Source organism: Trachemys scripta, chromosome 10 (assembly GCF_013100865.1).
Source record: "Trachemys scripta elegans isolate TJP31775 chromosome 10, CAS_Tse_1.0, whole genome shotgun sequence".
Taxonomy (NCBI): domain Eukaryota; kingdom Metazoa; phylum Chordata; order Testudines; family Emydidae; genus Trachemys; species Trachemys scripta.
Genome location: NC_048307.1, coordinates 54,126,981 through 54,145,361, shown reverse-complemented (window position 1 = coordinate 54,145,361; position 18,381 = coordinate 54,126,981). Strand labels below are relative to the sequence as shown.

The window sequence follows — 18,381 nt, the reverse complement described above, 5'->3', positions numbered from 1 at the left end:
ACCAGTTTTGTATGATACATTAGGACCAATTTTCCTTAGTTAAGTCCACCCACTTTGGCCAGATGTTGTCTGAGATACAGCTTCTCTAACATTGATGAGATACAGATCTCACATTCTGTACTTATTTAGTGCCTCTCACTGGAGGATCTCAAAGCGCTTTACAAACACTTCTTTGGATCTTGGGAGCCAACATTTTTGGTAGTTAGTAAAAGACCTCTTCCTCCTCCTTCCCACTCTCTGCTGTTGTGTTCTTAGCTTTCTCCTTATCTCCCAGTGCACCCTTATCCCTGGGCATGTCTTCTGCTACCTCCTCTATGGTGACTACTTGCAGATATACTTCTCTGTTCTGTTCATTGTCATCTTTCTGATTGTATCTCATGACAGAACTTCCTGGATATCCCACCAAGTGGAACTCAGCTGAACTTCATCTTTCTTCCCAAAGCCTTTCTACTCCCTCTCTTGTCTATCATCACTGGAAATTCCCCCATGCTCCCCGTCCTTTGAGTTCACAATCCAGGTGTAAATGCTTGGCTCTTTTCCCCCCAGAAAGGTCCTTCCAGATACAGAGTAATGTCTAGGGGGAGTGGGATCTGATTTAAGGGAAAAGTGCTCTGCCCACTTCCTAGGAACATCTGCCAATGGTGCCAAAGAAGCATGCATGCTAGGACTATAATTACAGGTGCAGTTTCAATGAGGAAAAAGTTCTATTAAATAAAGACACAGGCTAATAATAGTAAAGCTGTTTCAAAGCAACATTTTACACACTGCATTGCTAAAATTGCCATTCCTGGTCAGGCTTGACTCATTATGGCTAAATCCCACTGGGCTGATTATCCAGTGCTAACAGACACACAGTGTGGGATTAGCACTATGTTTACACATGCAGTGTAGGATATACACTATGAATGAACCCCACCCAAACCTTACTACAATTTGCTACATATGTTACTGCCCTTCATTTATCACAAATATTTAAAGATAGGCATTATAGTTTTCCGAGCACACTGAACTGACTTCAGTTGATTTCTAAATTGAAACACCAATGTCCAGTTATTTGGTCTTTCATTATGTAACATGGTCCTACTAGTCTAGTCCTACAGAGGTTAGAGGTTGCCTACATACACATGCAGACAGAAATAAAAACACACTTGCTAAAAACCAAGAACTGATAGTGTGAATGAACTGTCTACACAGAGTGAATGAAACAGTCACAGGATACACAAACAAGCATTCCTATTGTGAGTAACCATGTTTCAATTAACTTCCTGAATAGAGGAGGATTTCCTGACACTCCCTTCTAAAGCAAAATATCTGGCTGCCTTCAGGGGGCTGGTCCAATCCATTACACCACTTTAAGTATAAAAAGAAAATCACACACTGAAAGGGGGGAAATCCACTAAGCAGCCTCAACGTGTCATTGGGAGGCAGAGACTAGTTATTCTGCCTGAATCTGAATATTTTTACTGACTTGTGTCCCAAAGACAATAGGGACATTTTTTCAAAACTCTTCACTATTGCCGAGACTGATTCAGCTCTGGTATTATCACTGTTAGGCATTTTGCTATGCTGCCACACAGTAAAAGTTCCCTAACTGCACTTGAAACTACTCCAGTTTCAAAATGGGACAGATCAAAGCCCATTAGGAAACTTTTTCTGTGCGGCAGCAGGGCCCACACAGACACTTAGTGTGTCTCGTGCAGGCTAATGCAAGGTAGATTTACACCCCAGCTTGTCGCAAACTAAGTGTTCATATACACAAGCCCCTAGTGTAGATGGACTACTGCTTCTGCCTGTGTTTTAGGCACCATCACAATTAGGTTGTGAACAGGATTAAACGACAGAGTACTTAAAACGTTGGCAGCAGCCAGCTGTCTGGCTCCACTAGCGTTCCCCATACTTGCTGACACCAGTGTTAGCAACAGTGGGAAATTAGGGAAAAAATGTTCCTAGTGCAAACCGGGCCTTTGGCAGCAGCAGCAATTGTGGTGGAAACAGCATGTATAGCTACTCCACAACTTGCTGTTCCTGGGGAATGGCATAGGAGCAACACTAGAAGATGGAAGCTTCAGAAAACTTTTAAGAGATTTTCTCCTTAGAAAGTTGTCACAGAAAATCAGCTCTATTTCTGTACTACTGCTTACCTGCAAGTAGGGTGACCAGATAGCAAGCATGAAAAACCAGGACGGGGGTGGGGAGTAATAGGTGCCTATATAAGAAAAAGCCCCCAAAATCGGGACTGTCCCTATAAAATCGGGACATCTGGTCACCCTACCTGCAACCTACTCTTCCATTTCAGTGACTCACAGTATAGCCAATTTTATAGTTTGGATAAAAAACGGGTCCCTGCCAAAGGGTGGGAAGGTTGTAACTCCTACTGATTTGGAGCAATGGTCTTGTAATGTTCAAGGAATGTAGTTAAGTATCAGGTTCAAACTCATTTTAAACAATACTTAGACAAGACATTCTTTCCCAGTGAAATGCATGAAACAACTATATATCAGTACTATATACTGTAGCAACTGTCCTGTATCAATACTTAAGATTGACAGATCTATCTCTATCATGCCCCTTCAAAAAACAAAACACGCACACACACACACAAACATCACAGAGATTAAAAGATCAACACTGACAAGCGACACTATAGTATTACAAGCAAACCTCTTTGTTGTAACATTTTTTCCACTTTGCTTTTCAGACAAAGAGATAGGTTTCTTTTTGGTTTCAAGATCTAGAGGATATCACTCAAGAAAAGTAATTGCAAATCAAGCATTGTTGAGGCAATGAAGTGATAACCAGAGCCTAAACTGATTAAATACATTCTGTTGAAACTTTTCAGATACAAAGATTGTTGAACTTTTTCTACGATCTCTCTCTCACACACAAACAGGCATGTGCACACCCCGCCAAAAAACCTAAATTACAGAAGGAATATAATATAATATAATAAATATAATCAACTTGTCCCACGTTTTTTCCCCAAACATTTTTATATACACAAGGAAATCCATACATTTTCAATGGTATAAGCTTCACAAACATATGCATCTCACCACCTACACCATGTATACCCTTTTCCTGTTCTGTGCTCTACCAAAACTGAATAAAAGTCATGCTCAGGTTTTTTATTTATATTGTGGTCATGTTTAGGAGTCCAAGCTTACAAGAAGTGGAAGATTGGACAAATGACCAGGGAGGAGTATAAAAATATTGCTCAGACATGCAGGAGTGAAATCAGGAAGGCCAAATTACACTTGGAGTTGCAGCTAGCAAGAGATGTTAAGAGTAACAAGAAGGGTTTCTTCAGGTCTGTTAGCAACAAGAAGAAAATCAAGGAATGTGTGGGCCCCTTACTGAATGAAGGAGGCAACCTGGTGACAGAGGATGTGGAAAAAGCTAATGTACTCAATGATTTTTTTGCCTCTGTCTTCATGAACAAGGTCAGCTCCCAGACTGCTGCACTGGGCGGCACAGCATGGGGAGAAGGTGACCAGCCCCCTGTGAAGAAGTGGTTCGGGACTATTTAGAAAAACTGGATGAGCACAAGTCCATGGGGCTCGATGCGCTGCATCTGAGGGTGCTAAAGGAGTTGGCGGAGGTGATTGCAGAGCCATTGGCCATTATCTTTGAAAATTCATGGCGATCAGGGCAGGTCCCGGATAACTGGAAAAAGGCTAATGTAGTGCCCATCTTTAAAAAAAGGGAAGGAGGAGGATCCGGGGAACTACAGGCCAGTCAGCCTCACCTCAGTCCCTGAAAAATCATGGAGCAGGTCCTCAAGGAATCAATTCTGAAGCACTTAGAGGAGAGAAAAGTGATCAGGAACAGTCAGCATGGATTCACCAAGGGCAAGTCATGCCTGACTAATCTAATTGCCTTCTATGAGGAGATAACTGGGTCTGTGGATGAGGGGAAAGCAGTGGATGTGTTATTCCTTGACTTTAGCAAAGCTTTTGATACTGTCTCCCACAGTATTCTTGCCAGCAAGTGAATGAAGTATGGGCTGGATGAATGGACTATAAGGTGGATAGAAAGCTGGCTCGATTGTCGGACTCAATGGGTAGTGATCAACGGCTCCATGTCTAGTTGGCAGCCGGTTTCAAGCAGAGTGCCCCAAGGGTCAGTCCTGGGGCCGGTTTTGTTAAATAGCTTCATTAATGATCTGGAGGATGGCATGGACTGCACTCTCAGCAAGTTTGCAGATGACACTAAACTGGGAGGCGTGGTAGATACGCTGGAGGGTAGGGATACGATACAGAAGGACCTAGACAAATTAGAGGATTGGACCAAAAGAAACCTGATGAGGTTCAACAAGGACAAGTGCAGAGTCCTGCACTTAGGACGGAAGAATCCCATTCACTGTTACAGACTAGGGACCAAGTGGCTAGGCAACAGTTCTCCAGAAAAGGACCTAGGGGTCACAGTGGACGAGAAGCTGGATATGAGTCAACAGTGTGCCCTTGTTGCCAAGAAGGCCAATGGCATTTTGGGCTGTATAGGTAGGGGAATTGCCAGCAAATTGAGGGACGTGATCGTTCCCCTCTATTCGACATTGGTGAGGCCTCACCTGGAGTACTGTGTCCAGTTTTGGGCCCCACACTACAAGAAGGATGTGGAAAAATTGGAAAGAGTCCAGTGGAGGGCAACAAAAATGATTAGTGGGCTGGAGCACATGAGTTATGAGGATAGGCTGAGGGAACTGGGATTGTTTAGTCTGCAGAAGAGAAGAATGAGGGGGGATTTGATAGCTGCTTTCAACTACCTGAAAGGGGGTTCCAAAGAGGATGGATCTAGGCTGTTCTCAGTGGTACCAGATGACAGAACAAGGAGTAATGGTCTCAAGTTGCAGTGGGGAAGGTTTAGGTTGGATATTAGGAAAAACTTGTTCACTAGGAGGGTGGTGAACCACTGGAATAGGTTACCTAGGGAGGTGGTGGAATCTCCTTCCTTAGAGGTTTTTAAGGTCAGGCTTGACAAAGCCCTGGCTGGGATGATTTAGTTGGGATTAGGTCCTGCTTTGAGCAGGGGGTTGGACTAGATGACCTCCTGAAGTCCCTTCCACCCTGATATTTTATGATTCTATGAAATTGTGGACCACATGGAACAGAAAGATGGTCCTTGTCCCAAAGAGCTTAAAATTAACAATTTGACAAATAAATATTCCTTTAGCAAACACTGTCACCAAAGGGGTAACTACTTAAACAAGTGTATTCAAATCAGATTTTAATTTAACAAATTCAAAAAGTACATTATCCCACTGTCTTCTGTGCCCTTTCTCAAAAAAGGTCATTACACTCTGACGTCTCATATTTTCTACACTTTTTCCTCCCTCAATAGAAATTTTAGAAGTCCTTTTCCCTTGGCAGCTTCCAAAATCAGGTTCCATATGGATTCAAACCTCTCCATTTCATTTTTGTATATTGCTCTTTTAAAAGTTGTTTTATCCACCTATTATGGTTACAGAGCAGGCTGAAACTTGGCCCCTTTCAGTCCTTTATTGGGTAGTGAGAAATGCCATGTTAACCAATATCCCCTGATATTCAGCTACTCTACTAACTGATGTCAGTATAACTGCGTCGCTCAGGGATGTAGAAAATCCACACCCCCTCAGCGACGTAATACCAATTTAGCACAGTCTGCACCAGGGGTTATGTCAACAGGAGGGCTTCTCCCATCGACATAGCTACTGTCTCTTGGAGAGGTGGAGTATCTATGCCGATGGGAGCAGCTCTCCCGCCAGCATAAGTAGCGTCTTCACTAAGTGCTACAGTGGTGCCACTGCAGCCCTGTAAGTGTAGACAAGCCCTTAGATGGCAGAGTAGATATCAGACGTTAGATATTTATACTGTCTTTCCAAAAGAGCCTAACAGAGTTTGGTGCCTAACTCCCACCAAAACAAATGGGAGTTGAGAGTGAAACTGCCTTAGGCCCTTTTGAAACTATAACCCCACAATTTCATCATCAATATATGACAAAGTAACTAATAAATATATCACTAAACCAGACTACATACAATCAAAGACAGGCCTAAAACACTTGCCACAAATCTCCGTTTCCTATTTACTATCTCTGATGCCTAGGTCAAGGGTTCTCAACCTCTCTTTCTGAACCCTCCTCCTGCATGCTATAAAAACTCCAAAGCCCACCTGTGCCACAACATTTTTCTGCATATAAAAGGCAGGATCAGCATTGGGAGGTAGAAAGCAAGATCAAAGCTGAAGCAAGGTATAACTAACTTGGTGTCTAAGAAGCCAGGACATTCAATGAAGGAGGGTGTCAAACCACTGGAGTCGTCATTAGCAACATTTCTGTCAAGCAGAGTGAGACCTGCACTCTTGGAGCGGAGGTGCAGTTTTGAGATCTAGCCCAAGAGATTTCTGCTAGATAGTGGGCCAGATAAACATACAAATTGTCTGTAACCTAAGTGCAGGGTTGGCATGAATGACTGCATGGTTACATAGCCTGTGTGTAATATATAACGTATTTCATTAGTGTCTTCTCTTTTGTAAACCTCTAAGAAATGCTTTTATCTGAGCTGGAATGTTTTTGACTGTTGTATCCGGGGGACTGGCTGGTGTTCCTAAAAGGAACTGATTTCTGACCTCTTAAGGGAGGCAGGGAGGTGCAAGTGACACCAGATCTACAGTGTGGACATGGAGAGACAGCTGTCATCTTTCCTCTGAAGCTGTCCCAAAGAAAGACTTGAAGATACTTTTGTGGGCAAATAGGGTTAAGGGACCAGCAGTTCCAAGGCATGGCAGCAGAGATACAAGCTGTCAAACCAATAGGGATGTGATTACAAAGTAACTAATAAATATATCACTAAACCAGACTACATACAATCAAAGACAGGCCTAAAACACTTGCCACAAATCTCCGTTTCCTATTTACTATCTCTGATGCCTAGGTCAAGGGTTCTCAACCTCTCTTTCTGAACCCTCCTCCTGCATGCTATAAAAACTCCTAAAAGTCAAAGGACACTGTACCATTCTTTATCTTGTCAGGCTGTTGAGTTGGCATGAAGGGGAACCTTTCACCTTTACATCTGTTCTTTGGATTCACAGAGGATATGAGACATGACATGGGGTTCATATCTTAATTGGTGAAGAGAGACAGACCAACTTTGTTTACACACACAGACCCACACACTTAGTGCTTGTGAAAGATGCCAAAGTGACAGTTCTCATCACTGACTGGCTTCTTTCTTTCTTTCTCCCTCCTCCCTCCATCCCTTTCTCTCTGGTCTGCATGGCTCAGGGACTATCCCTGCAAAACTGTTGGCTGAGAAACACAGAGACACAGGGGCATAGTAACTGCTCGTTAATAATCTTTGTTATAGCTTCCTCTAAATGCTTTATAGTAGTTCATTGAGATTTCAATACAATCACTGATTTTCATCCATGTGTTACTTGGGACCATGTCAAGAGTGGACTGAAGGCTGGTTTCAGGCATGTATCACTAAAGCAGGAGGAGGGGATATTTCCAGGAAGTAGGAGTAGGGAGAATCACTGCAAAATTTACCAACCTTGGATTCTGGTTCCTGCAGTGGTTCTGGGTCTGCCAGGTAGAAATGCAGAATCAGATGCTCCTCTTTCTCCAGCATGTACATACCAACACCACTCAGGCATGTTAGCTTATTTATTGTGTGCTCTCCTTCAGGAACATGCTTCACATTTGGTCAATAGGGGGGTTATGGCACAATGCACATGTAACCATGTACAATGGCAAGTGTAGACAGCCTCAGATTTACACTAAGGTAATTCATGTTCCTTTTGTGTAGCTACCACAATCGACCTGTATGTGATGCACACCTATGGTACTGGGTACATTATATATAAAAGAATCTGAATTAAATAGGTGTTTGTATGGTCAGGTGATTCTCAATAAGGATAGTCTGCATTCTTTGTGCAGAAGGAGATGCGGTGGAGGTTATTTTTGATGCTCTCTTTAATGTTTGAATTCAAACTGCTATCTAAACTGCATTCCAGTAAAAGCTCATCAGGCGCCAACTGAGAACACATATTATGGACAGAGCTAGTTGAAAAACCACTTGAGTCCGTGGGAAACATTTTCACAATTCATTCCTATATTTTGTCCTTGAAAGAACAACTCTACTTGCTCAGAAGTTTGGTAGGTGGAGCTCTGCAGGTACTGACATGTTCACTGGTTAGGATGACGTTTATGTAGTTCACAGAGATATGAGATAAACAAACCTTCAAGTCTACAAAGGAGCCATGAATTCATAAATACATAAAATAGAAAGTGATTTATTTTACTGCTAGAACAATTATTCTAAAACTGATTTTCAGCCGTTAAATTTATTTCCGAAGTGTTTATTTATCATCTTCTTATCCTGCTGATGGTTTTAAATGGTTCTGGTAAATTGCATTAGGAATATTGATCATAGAGGAAATTTGGCAGCAATCATTAGCAGCTGCACTTAAGTATTTGCACTAAATTTAAAAGGCCCTGTTCTCTACCTTCCATATAAATATATGCCAAAGGGGAGAATTTACTAGGGAAAATCCAGGCTAGCAGAGGGGGACTAATTATGCTGAATGATCCCACTAAAAACAGAGGACGGGGATATTGTGGAAGGGCAGGGAGGCATGCACAGCTGAGATGCCTCTGCACTTTGTGACCTTCTCACCAACACCAGCAGCACATCAATGGCAGCATGGCAGTTTGACCCAGGTTTCTCACTAGTGCTTATAGTCCTGAGAGTCCTCAATGGGTTGCACTTGCTATGTAAGAAACAATTAATGACAGCTTACTTGGCCTAACTTCCATGATCTGGGATGTTGATTTTTCAGAGGAATATTCCACTATTCCTCCCACACCTGCTCCTTTTAGTTATGCACACTCCATTGATTGCATGATCCTCATAATGCACGCTGGTTGGTGCAGAGGGATTGATTACATCATCATGGAGGTGTGCAGCATTGCCAACTCCCGCAATTTTATGGAGAGTCTCATGATATTTGGTGTATTTCTAAAAGCCACACTCCTGGAATCCTATGATTATGTGAGAATCTCAGCTTTCATTTTTAAAGAAGATTCTAGTCCTCATAGTTGTAGAGAAAAGCCTGAAAACACGACCCTAAATGCTCAGAACCCAAAAGGTGAAAAAGAACCTAGACTCCCCCTCTTTCCCTCCCCCAATCTGATGATTTTTCAACATTTTAGATTAGTATAATACTGGGTATGGGATACTACCACAGCTTCCTAAGCCCCTTTATGCACAACTACTACTACTATGGCAGCACCTAAGGGAATGCAGAAATAAAAGCTGCACACTTAAATTTGGAGACCTAGACAGGTTGTATCATGCTCCTAGATAATTGCACCATCTTAAAATTGCACCAGAAAAATCTCACCTGTATGTGGGAGACTATATAAGCTGATGCTCTGGCACAAGTTTTAATAAAACAGATTTAATCATATGGTTCTTGGAATAAATAGCCTTTTTGAATATATCTATAGAGCCGCAGCTGGACCCATGCCATCATCCAAGGGAGTGGGGCTGGTTGATTTGGACATATTCCTGGGAAAGAAAATTAGTGTACTGATTCTTTTGACTTCCATGAAGAAGAGTATTACTCAACTGAAGATTAAGGAGCCTCCCTCCATTATGTTCTGACAATTTAAGTACTGAAAGGTACAGATCTAGAACAGGCTATTTGTCAAAAAGGTGTTGGGAGGAGAGTTGGCTGAATAATGGCTTCTTTTGGTTTGCTAGCAATTCTAAAAAATTGGAAAAAAGTTTCACTTCAGGTCAACCAGAATTCTCCCCCCACCCAAAGTTTTTGGGCAAATTGAGAAGGCATAAAACATTTCGAGTCAGATCGAACAAAACATTTCATGACTGACTGACTGACTATGAATGGGCAATGACTGGCAATGAATAGTCATTGGGCTAGGAAAAAAGTGAGAGTAACTCTGTAGCCTGGTGATTAGGATACTCACCTAACATGTAGAACATCCAGTTGAAATCCCGGCTATAATTATTTACACCAAGTGGAACAGCTCCTACAAGAAAGATTGAGAAACCCCCATTCCAGAATATCCCACAGCCCAGTGACAAGGACAACCTCCTGCAACATGGGAGACTCAAGTCCAAGCCCTTCTCCACATGAATTGAAGCTGTCTCCCGCACATCCAAGAAGAGCGCCCTAACTACTGGGCTAAAAGTTACAAAGAAGGTACCACCACCACTGATTCATTTCAACACCAACATTTTGATTTTTTGGTTCAATAGAAACTATTCAGTGTACTGGACACCAATCTGCAAACAGTTTTGGGTCAAACGAAATTGCATTTTTCAACAAATAAACTATTTGCCAAAGAAATTCCACCCTGCTCTAATTGTGAGCTAATTTACTATATATGAGGAACCAGGGACAAGTTGTTAGATTCTGTAGTGAAAAATGTGCCCCTTCCCCTTTCCTCTGGTGATGCTATTTCACAGGCTTTACAACCAATCTCAATTTAAAAAATGCCCTGTATTTTTTAATAAAAAACAAATCAATCAATGCTCACACATAAATATGAACAGTTCTTGAGTTAAGGTCTTCATATAATTTTATTTTTAATTATCTCTAGTATTATACTTCATACAAAACTCCCACTTTGTCTTCAAGGCACTTTTTCCTACACTAGTATACTGACCAGCTCCTTAGAGAGGAAAATGATTAAAAGTGAGGAGCCCCAGGGGCTTGGCCAGGACCAATCCCGTTTAATTATTTTTAAATGGTGTGGAAGACAGAGTTGGAGTTTGCTGATGACATGAAATTGTTTCCATTAGCTTAAACAAAACAAAAACCACCAGAGGGCTCAATCCAGGAGTCCAGATTAGCTCTGCTCGGAACGGGATCCATGAAGGGGTGAGGGAAGGGCAAAGGTAGCTGCAAACTACCTTTATGCCCTGCATGTTCTAGGGCCAATTAGGGGCTGGTTTGCAACTTAGAAACAGTCTCGTGGCTTCTCTAAATTATGCTCATCTGCAATGGTCCTCCCCAGGGTCAATCTGACAATTGGGAATTACTGGAATACTGAGGCGCTCCTGTCAACCGTTTCCTCAATGGACCCCCTCTATGCTGGGCACGACAAGTAGTGGAAGATCTGACGTACAAGGATAATGCATCGTTAGCTGACCATTTAGGCTGGCAACAGTTTAAAAACAATAGCAACACTATGCTAGGGAGCATTAAGCGAGAAGAAATAAGAGGACATATCTAGCAATGGCATGTTCTTATGAGATATACTGTGTTCAATATCGCTTAGAAAAGATATAGGTCATTTAGCAACTCCTCAAAGGGACACTTTAGAGCAGGGGTGGGCAAACTTTTTGGCCAGAGGGCCACATCTGGGTATGGAAATTGTATGGCGGGCCCTGAATGCTCATGAAATTGGGGGTTGGGGTGCGGGAGGGGTGAGGGCTCTGGCTGGGAGAGTGGGATCTGGAGTGTGGCCAGAAATGAGGAGTTCAGGGTGTGGGACGGGACTCCGGGCTGGGGCAGTCGGTTGGGTTCGGGGGGGAAGTGAGGGCTCTGGGCTGGGGCTAAGGATGAGGGGTTGGGGTGCAGGAGGGTGCTCTGGGCTGGAACTAAGGAGTTTGGAGGGCAGGAAGGGGATCAGGGCTGGGGCAGGGGGTTGGGACGTGGGCTCAGGACGTGGGTTCAGGGGTGTAGGCTCTGGGTGGCGCTTACCTCAAGCGCCTCCTGGAAGCAGCGGCACGTCCCCCCTCCAGATCCTATGTGGAGGTGCGGCCAGGTAGCTCTGAATGCTGCCCCGTCCGCAGGTGCCAACCCTGCAGCTTCCATTGGCTGTGGTTCCTGGCCAATGGGAGCTGTGTGGGCAGCACTTGGGATGGGGCAGCATGTAGAGCCCCCTGGCTACCCCTATGCATAGGAGCTGGAGCGGTGACGTGCCACTGCTTCCAGGAACCGTGCAGAGCCATGGCATGCACAGGGCAGGGCAAACCCCCGCTTCCCAGCTGGAGCACCAGAGTGGGACAAGCCTCGGATCCTGCTCCCCTGCGGGAGCTCGAGGGCCAGATTAAAACATCTGAAGGGCCAGATGTGACCCCCGGGCTGTCGTTTGCCCACTCCTGCTTTAGAGGGATATTACAGATATAGTGGGACTTCCACAGGATGAGAGACTGCAAAAGGTACATTCATTTAGATATGAGAAAAGCTAGAGGAGACTAAAGTGGAGGACAGTATTAAATATGCTGAAGGATAGTGTCTGAACTGATGATTTTCTTCTTTTGTTAAAAAAGGGTTACTTCAACTGGATGGCAAATAAATTGAGAACAAAAGGAAATACCTCTTCAAACAGTGCATCATTAACCAGTGGCCTTTACTGCATGGGAGGTTCCCAAACTGTGATCTCTGGGGAGCTTTCTGGTCATATGGTGCTGGCTCTCTTCCTTGCTTCCAGCTGCTAAACTGCATTAAAAGACAGTGGAAAAATATTTAAATACTTTCCTTATTTTTTTTGCACATAAACAATTTCTGTCATTGCCATAGGGGTGTTTTGCAATTGCCAAGAGGAAGGGAGGAGCCCCGGACAATCATATATAGGAAAGGAGGAGGTCCATAGTGTCTCCACTAATATGTGGTAAATGCTGCGATAATATTTGAGATTGCTTGCTATTGCATGAGTTGAAGAGGGGAAATTGCATTTTATGAATAATAGCCATTAGGGTTATGCATGCTAAGAAAGGGGACTAATAAAATCTTATGCTTCCAGATGTAAACTGACAGCCCACCCCTCACCCAGCAATGCACAACTGGCCAGCTACGTTTTCATCTTGTTCGGAAGCACCAAGTGATAGTCACTAGTGAAGGGAACCTACTAGATTTGAAAGCCCAGTGGTCTGATCCAGTATGGCAAAACCTACATGCTTACACAATGTGAAAACCTAACCTCATAAATAGGAGGAGGAGAAAAAAAATATTGTATTGTAAAAAGAAACTGAAGAAGATCTTACCTATTCATAGGCCCTTTTCCACGCTAATCAACGGCCAAACAGCTCACCACATGTCTCTGTTTAAAAGATAGAGAACTTCTTTTCTCCAGCTGACCTTGACCTAAGGTAGAAGAAGTCCTGAGGTGGCCAAGACGAAATGATACATTGACTATTTACTGTTTCTATCTGCCCTAGTGAGGGGCTGGTTAAAAGTCTACCACCCATGAACTAAACAAATGCCAGATCACTGAAAAATCAACTGAAGTTATCCAAAGCCCATTGAGGGAGAGCCAAACCGACTGAGATACCCAGGTGATGAATGCTGTTATAAGAATTTAGATGACATACGCATTGACAGGGAGCAGTAACCAAATGTGAATCCACAAATTGGAGTTACCTAAATTTTAATAACACATATCCATAATCTATTCTGGGCACAAAATGGCAAGTTCAAAGTGTAAGACCCTTTCAAAATTTGTCCCTAAAGGTTATGGCTCATGTTCACAAAGCAAGTCAGTCGTAAAAACCAAGTCTTAGACCGCAGGAGTACTTACAAATCCCTTCTCTAACCAGTAAACACTGCTTCTCACTACATTCTACTCTGGATTAGGATTTGGAACTTGTTTAAGAGTTGGTACTATCCTCACAGAATCAACAAACTCTTCTCTTCATTCATCTTCCCTACCATGGTTTGGTTACTACCATGAAAACAGCCCACAGCAGTAGCTGAGTACACAGCACCATAACCAGTCTGTTTTTGGGTTGGTTGAAATCTATTTTACAAACACTTATTTTCCTTAAGAAATTCTCCTAAACACTTTCTCTAAAATGTTAAATTGAAACCAGAAACTAGAGCTGAAGCCAGAAGCTCATTTAGGCTTTCAGTTCCTGTTATGTTTGCATTTTGATTAACCTAGTCTAATCTTGAGAGTTATTTTTGTACACAATTTCCTGTAATTAGAGAAATAATTATATTATTTCTGAGCAATGTACTGTGTAGTCCTCATCAACAATGACTTTTGTGCACACAGGATAAAGTGTTGTTCCAATGGCAGAACTTCACTGATGCCATAATGGAGGACATGGAGCTGAGTCTTTACCACAGCCATGACAGAGAATTTTAAAATACTTTCTGTTAAAGAAATGAATCCATTCTAGATTTTCACTGTCCTCCTTTCTTGTTTCATCTTTCACTGGTCATTGATAAACCACAGAAATCTTTACTGTGGGTTCTTGAGGGCCAGACCATTTATGGTTGTGGATAGTAGACTGTATTAATGCCCTAACAGTGGTTTTCAACCTGTGGTCTGCAGTAGTTACTCATAGACTCATAGACTCATAGACTTTAAGGTCAGAAGGGACCATTATGATCATCTGGTCTGACCCCCTGCATGCTGCAGGCCATAAAACCGTCCCTACCCCTTCCCTGGACTCTGCTGTTGAAGTCCCCAATCCTGTTTTAGGTGACTTCAATCGGCAGAAACCCTCCTGCTAGAGATCCCTGCCCCATGCTGCGGAGGAAGGCGAAAAACCTCCAGAGGCTCAGCCAATCTGCCCTGGAGGAAAATTCCTTCCCGACCCCAAATATGGCGATCAGTAAGACCCCGAGCATATAGGCAAGAGTCTCCAGCCTGACCCCTGTCGGCCATTATACAATTTACCTACCATTTCTTGGTTTTCCTTGACTACTATGTTTTACCATTAAACCATTCCCTCCATAAATTTATCTAACTTAATCTTAAAACCAGACAGGTCCATAGTTTTCAACCTATGTCTAAGATACCCAAAGAGATCTGCACCTGCATTTGAAGTTTTTTTTAGGGGTCTGCAAATGACAAAAGGTTGAAAAATACTGCCCTACCAGGCTGCCAATGCTGCTATCCAAAGGAAGGATGATTTTGCTCCCCAAACAGTTTTGGGATTACTATTTGCCTCACAGTAATTCCTAGATAATCCAGTTGGGGTTGGGATTCCAAAAGGATCCAATGGACTCCTATGGAAAATTACAAAACAGGATTGTTGCTGGTTTTGCTCCTGCAGCCCTGACCTGAATGGGTCACTATGGGTGATCAAGATGGCATTCACGTTGCTTTCTATGTCAGTGCAGATCAAGATAGATTCAAAAGTGAATCTACCTGTATAAGTAATGCCCAAGACTACAGGTGCATTACCCAAGGCTGACTCGAGAGTCATACTGTCCTGCGCCAATGCACCAAATCTCTCCTCTGCCTATATGCTGAAGTGCCCCAAGATTATTAGTTTTGGCAAATCCAGGATCAAATAGGACAACAGCTTTCCTCCCTGGTGGGAAGCTTGTTGTGCCATTAGTTGAAGCACTGATATACTGGTTTAATCCCAAATTTCACCCACTATGTTAGCCACTCAAAGACCTAATTCTCTGGGAAGAGGCATTCCACACATTTAATGCAGCTTGCTAAAAGCACGTGTGTGAACAGAACCAGGGAACACAAACACCTAATTCGTCCTAATCAGAGAGGGCAAACTACACAGACCCAGTTAATCAGGAACAGTTTGTAGAGTCCAACTTTGATCTGAATCTGAAATTTTAAATGTAACAGTACATACAAATGATATAATGGGTACTCATTTAACCTTTAGATTCCTGTCCATTTTAACTGTATAATAACTGGGATTGCCCACAATATATTATGAGACTTGAAAGGTTAAGCCTTTCAGACACCCAGATATTAGGGCAAACTCAGCATGAAGTTAACAGGGCTGTGTCCAAAGACCAAATTCCTTGGTTGTTATAGTACAATTTTTACTTTTGTGCTGAAAACTATGCTGTGGATCCCCACCCTCAGTTATCTGGCACATGACTCATAAGCAAAACACTTCTCCATGGGAGGTCACAAAATGGATTCATGATTTTGAATCAGAATCTAATATTCATTATTTAGCAAATCACTATCAAATATGTTGCTCCTTGTTAACATATTGCATCTAAAAGGAACAACTGAAGCAATGTCTGGGAAGTTAACAGAAGGTAAATAAAAAGATATAAATAAAATATAACAATATTGGTAAATTACAACATTTTATATTTCACAGAAGATAGTTTTTAATGCACATTTGCCAATCAGCACTGCTTTAAAACCTGTTTCTTTAACATGTCACTAAGATTTAAAAATAAATATATATAACCCACTAAAACTAAATATTTTATTCATTTATACAGGATATTAAAATATATTTGTATACATTTGAGTAGAACAACTTTGAACATAAAGGTGCAGTTAACTTATATAATATACAAACAAAACATTTTGAACAAACTCATTGCTAACTAAGGCCCTGATCCGGCATGTGAGTACTTTGTGTACATGAACAACCCCAATGAACAAAATCAAGGCCTATAAAAGAGCTCAGTCATTTTAAAAAAAAAAAAGTTTACATTCCTTATCCTGAGTATTCAGGAGTAGCTGAACACCTCTCAGGATAAAACCCATACTAATTAGTTATAGGCAGCAATCGGAAACCCTTCATACATAGCATATTATTTAGCAATCATAATTTTCAGTTTTGAACTCAGGCCTGCAATTTGTCTATTTCATAAAACCTTGAGGGCACTATGATATATAGTAGTCAGAGTGCATAAAACTTTCCTTTGACAATAATGAACGTTTATAAATTATTTAAATAAACTAAGTATGTTGACAATCAATTTGTGGTGCATTGGAATTTATAATCTAATTTTTTAGCATTTTACAAAACAGCAATTTTACTGATATTCACTCAAACAGAAAACATGTAGTCACACCCATAAATGCTAGCCAAAAATTTTCCTCGCTGAATCTTTATCTGAACTCCCCCCTTTCAGCGTGGCTCCCAAACTACAAGCGAACTGCTGAGCCACAGCAAATGTCTGGCTTGTCTCTGTAATAATGACTAAAGCCCTCACCCTGCAACTTGTTGCATATGGGCAAAACTTTCTGTGCTTACATGGAGCCCTACTGACTTTGACAAGGGTCTGCCTGCGAAAAGACACAGGACTGAGGCTTTAGTCATTCAGTACTACATTAACAACATACTGGCTCTTAAGGATTTAAAGTTTTGGAAAGAATTTAATGCCAAAAACTAACCTTGAGAAAACATGGAAGTTAATTTTAACTTTCTTATACTATGGTGTATCATAATGCTCACTAGGACACTATGCCAACAGGTATATCAATAATGGAATTTGAAAGACACAAAGCTTCTGCAAACATAACAAATGTTGCTTATCAAAAGCCGTTAACTACACAACCCTAGGAGGAGCATGCCTTATTCTCAGAGGAAATATTTCCTTTTCAAACTGGGCACAACGCACCCTGCTTTTTTAATAACATGAACAAATTAAATTGAAACTGCTGATGCTGTGTTTTACATTTACAACCAGTACACAATTCAAATATCATCAAAAATACACATCTGCAACAAACTGGAAAAAGAATCAAGACAATTGGAAAAAAATACTTTTTTCATCTTTATGTAATATTGAGTATTGGTGTTAGTTTCTTTTCTCAAATTATAGTTTTATTATAAAAAACAAAAGCAGTTATGATAGTTACTTTTGTCCAGAGGTCTTAATTGTAGACACTTGACTTTTCTTCTCATGTGCTAACTTAAAATAAGATGTTCACATTTGAGTTGCAATCAGTGAGTTAAGAAAGGGTTAAGGGATCGTAGCATTTCACAACCTTCCTCAACATGGCTGTGCAGCTCTCCTCTGCCAGGGCATTCTGGCTTCTCTAAAGTATTAAGAAAAATAAGCTTTGTTTGTCTTGTGCTTTTTCCAATCCATGTTTTCTCACTGTGGTTAAATTATTCCTGCTTTGCTTGAGTTTGCTTTTATTTCTTTTTCCACTTTTTCATCTTATTTGCTTGTTTGCCATTATTTTTCTTCAGTTTCTTTGCAGCCACACCTTCATTTCTAACAGGCTTAGCTGGCAAGGGATTGCTTTTTGTTTCCATGGATACTGGCTTTTCATTGTTGGGTGTGTCTGCGTGTGCTTTTGCCCAATTCATCTAGAAGCATTGGGGAGAAAAAGAAGAGGAAAAAAAAAAAAAAAAGTATTAGCTACTTCAATCTGCATTAAACTTTAAACCTAAGTATCTAGAGGCTTATATTCAGAAAATTGCCAGCTACATCTAGCCCACAGAGCAGTCCTTAAGATTATGTCACATTTATACAATAGATTAATCTAAGGAACTCCTTGAAAAAAAAAATAGGAACAAACTAAGCTAGCAGAAATACTGTTTGGATATTCTTTACTTTTTAAAATGTCACAGCATTTGTACAAAATATTAGAGTTAACAGTTTGGCTTTGTTAGTGGAAATTCTCACAGTTTGAGAAATGCATCGTTTACTCACTGCCTTATAGGTTGGGACTCTGACAAATTCTATC

General features: G+C 41.5%; 1 protein-coding gene across 2 annotated transcripts in view; it reads right to left on the bottom strand.

Annotated features, from left to right (window-relative positions):
* Nucleotides 1-14,792: 14,792 nt before the first annotated feature.
* Nucleotides 14,793-18,381, bottom strand: part of ICE2 (interactor of little elongation complex ELL subunit 2) — a 56,404-nt gene continuing 52,815 nt past the window's right edge. For both annotated transcript variants that reach the window (XM_034783565.1, XM_034783566.1), the window contains one exon: nt 14,793-18,001. In XM_034783565.1, the coding sequence (XP_034639456.1) occupies nt 17,825-18,001 (177 nt within the window). In that variant the 3' untranslated portion in view covers nt 14,793-17,824. The remainder of the gene's footprint in view (nt 18,002-18,381) is intronic.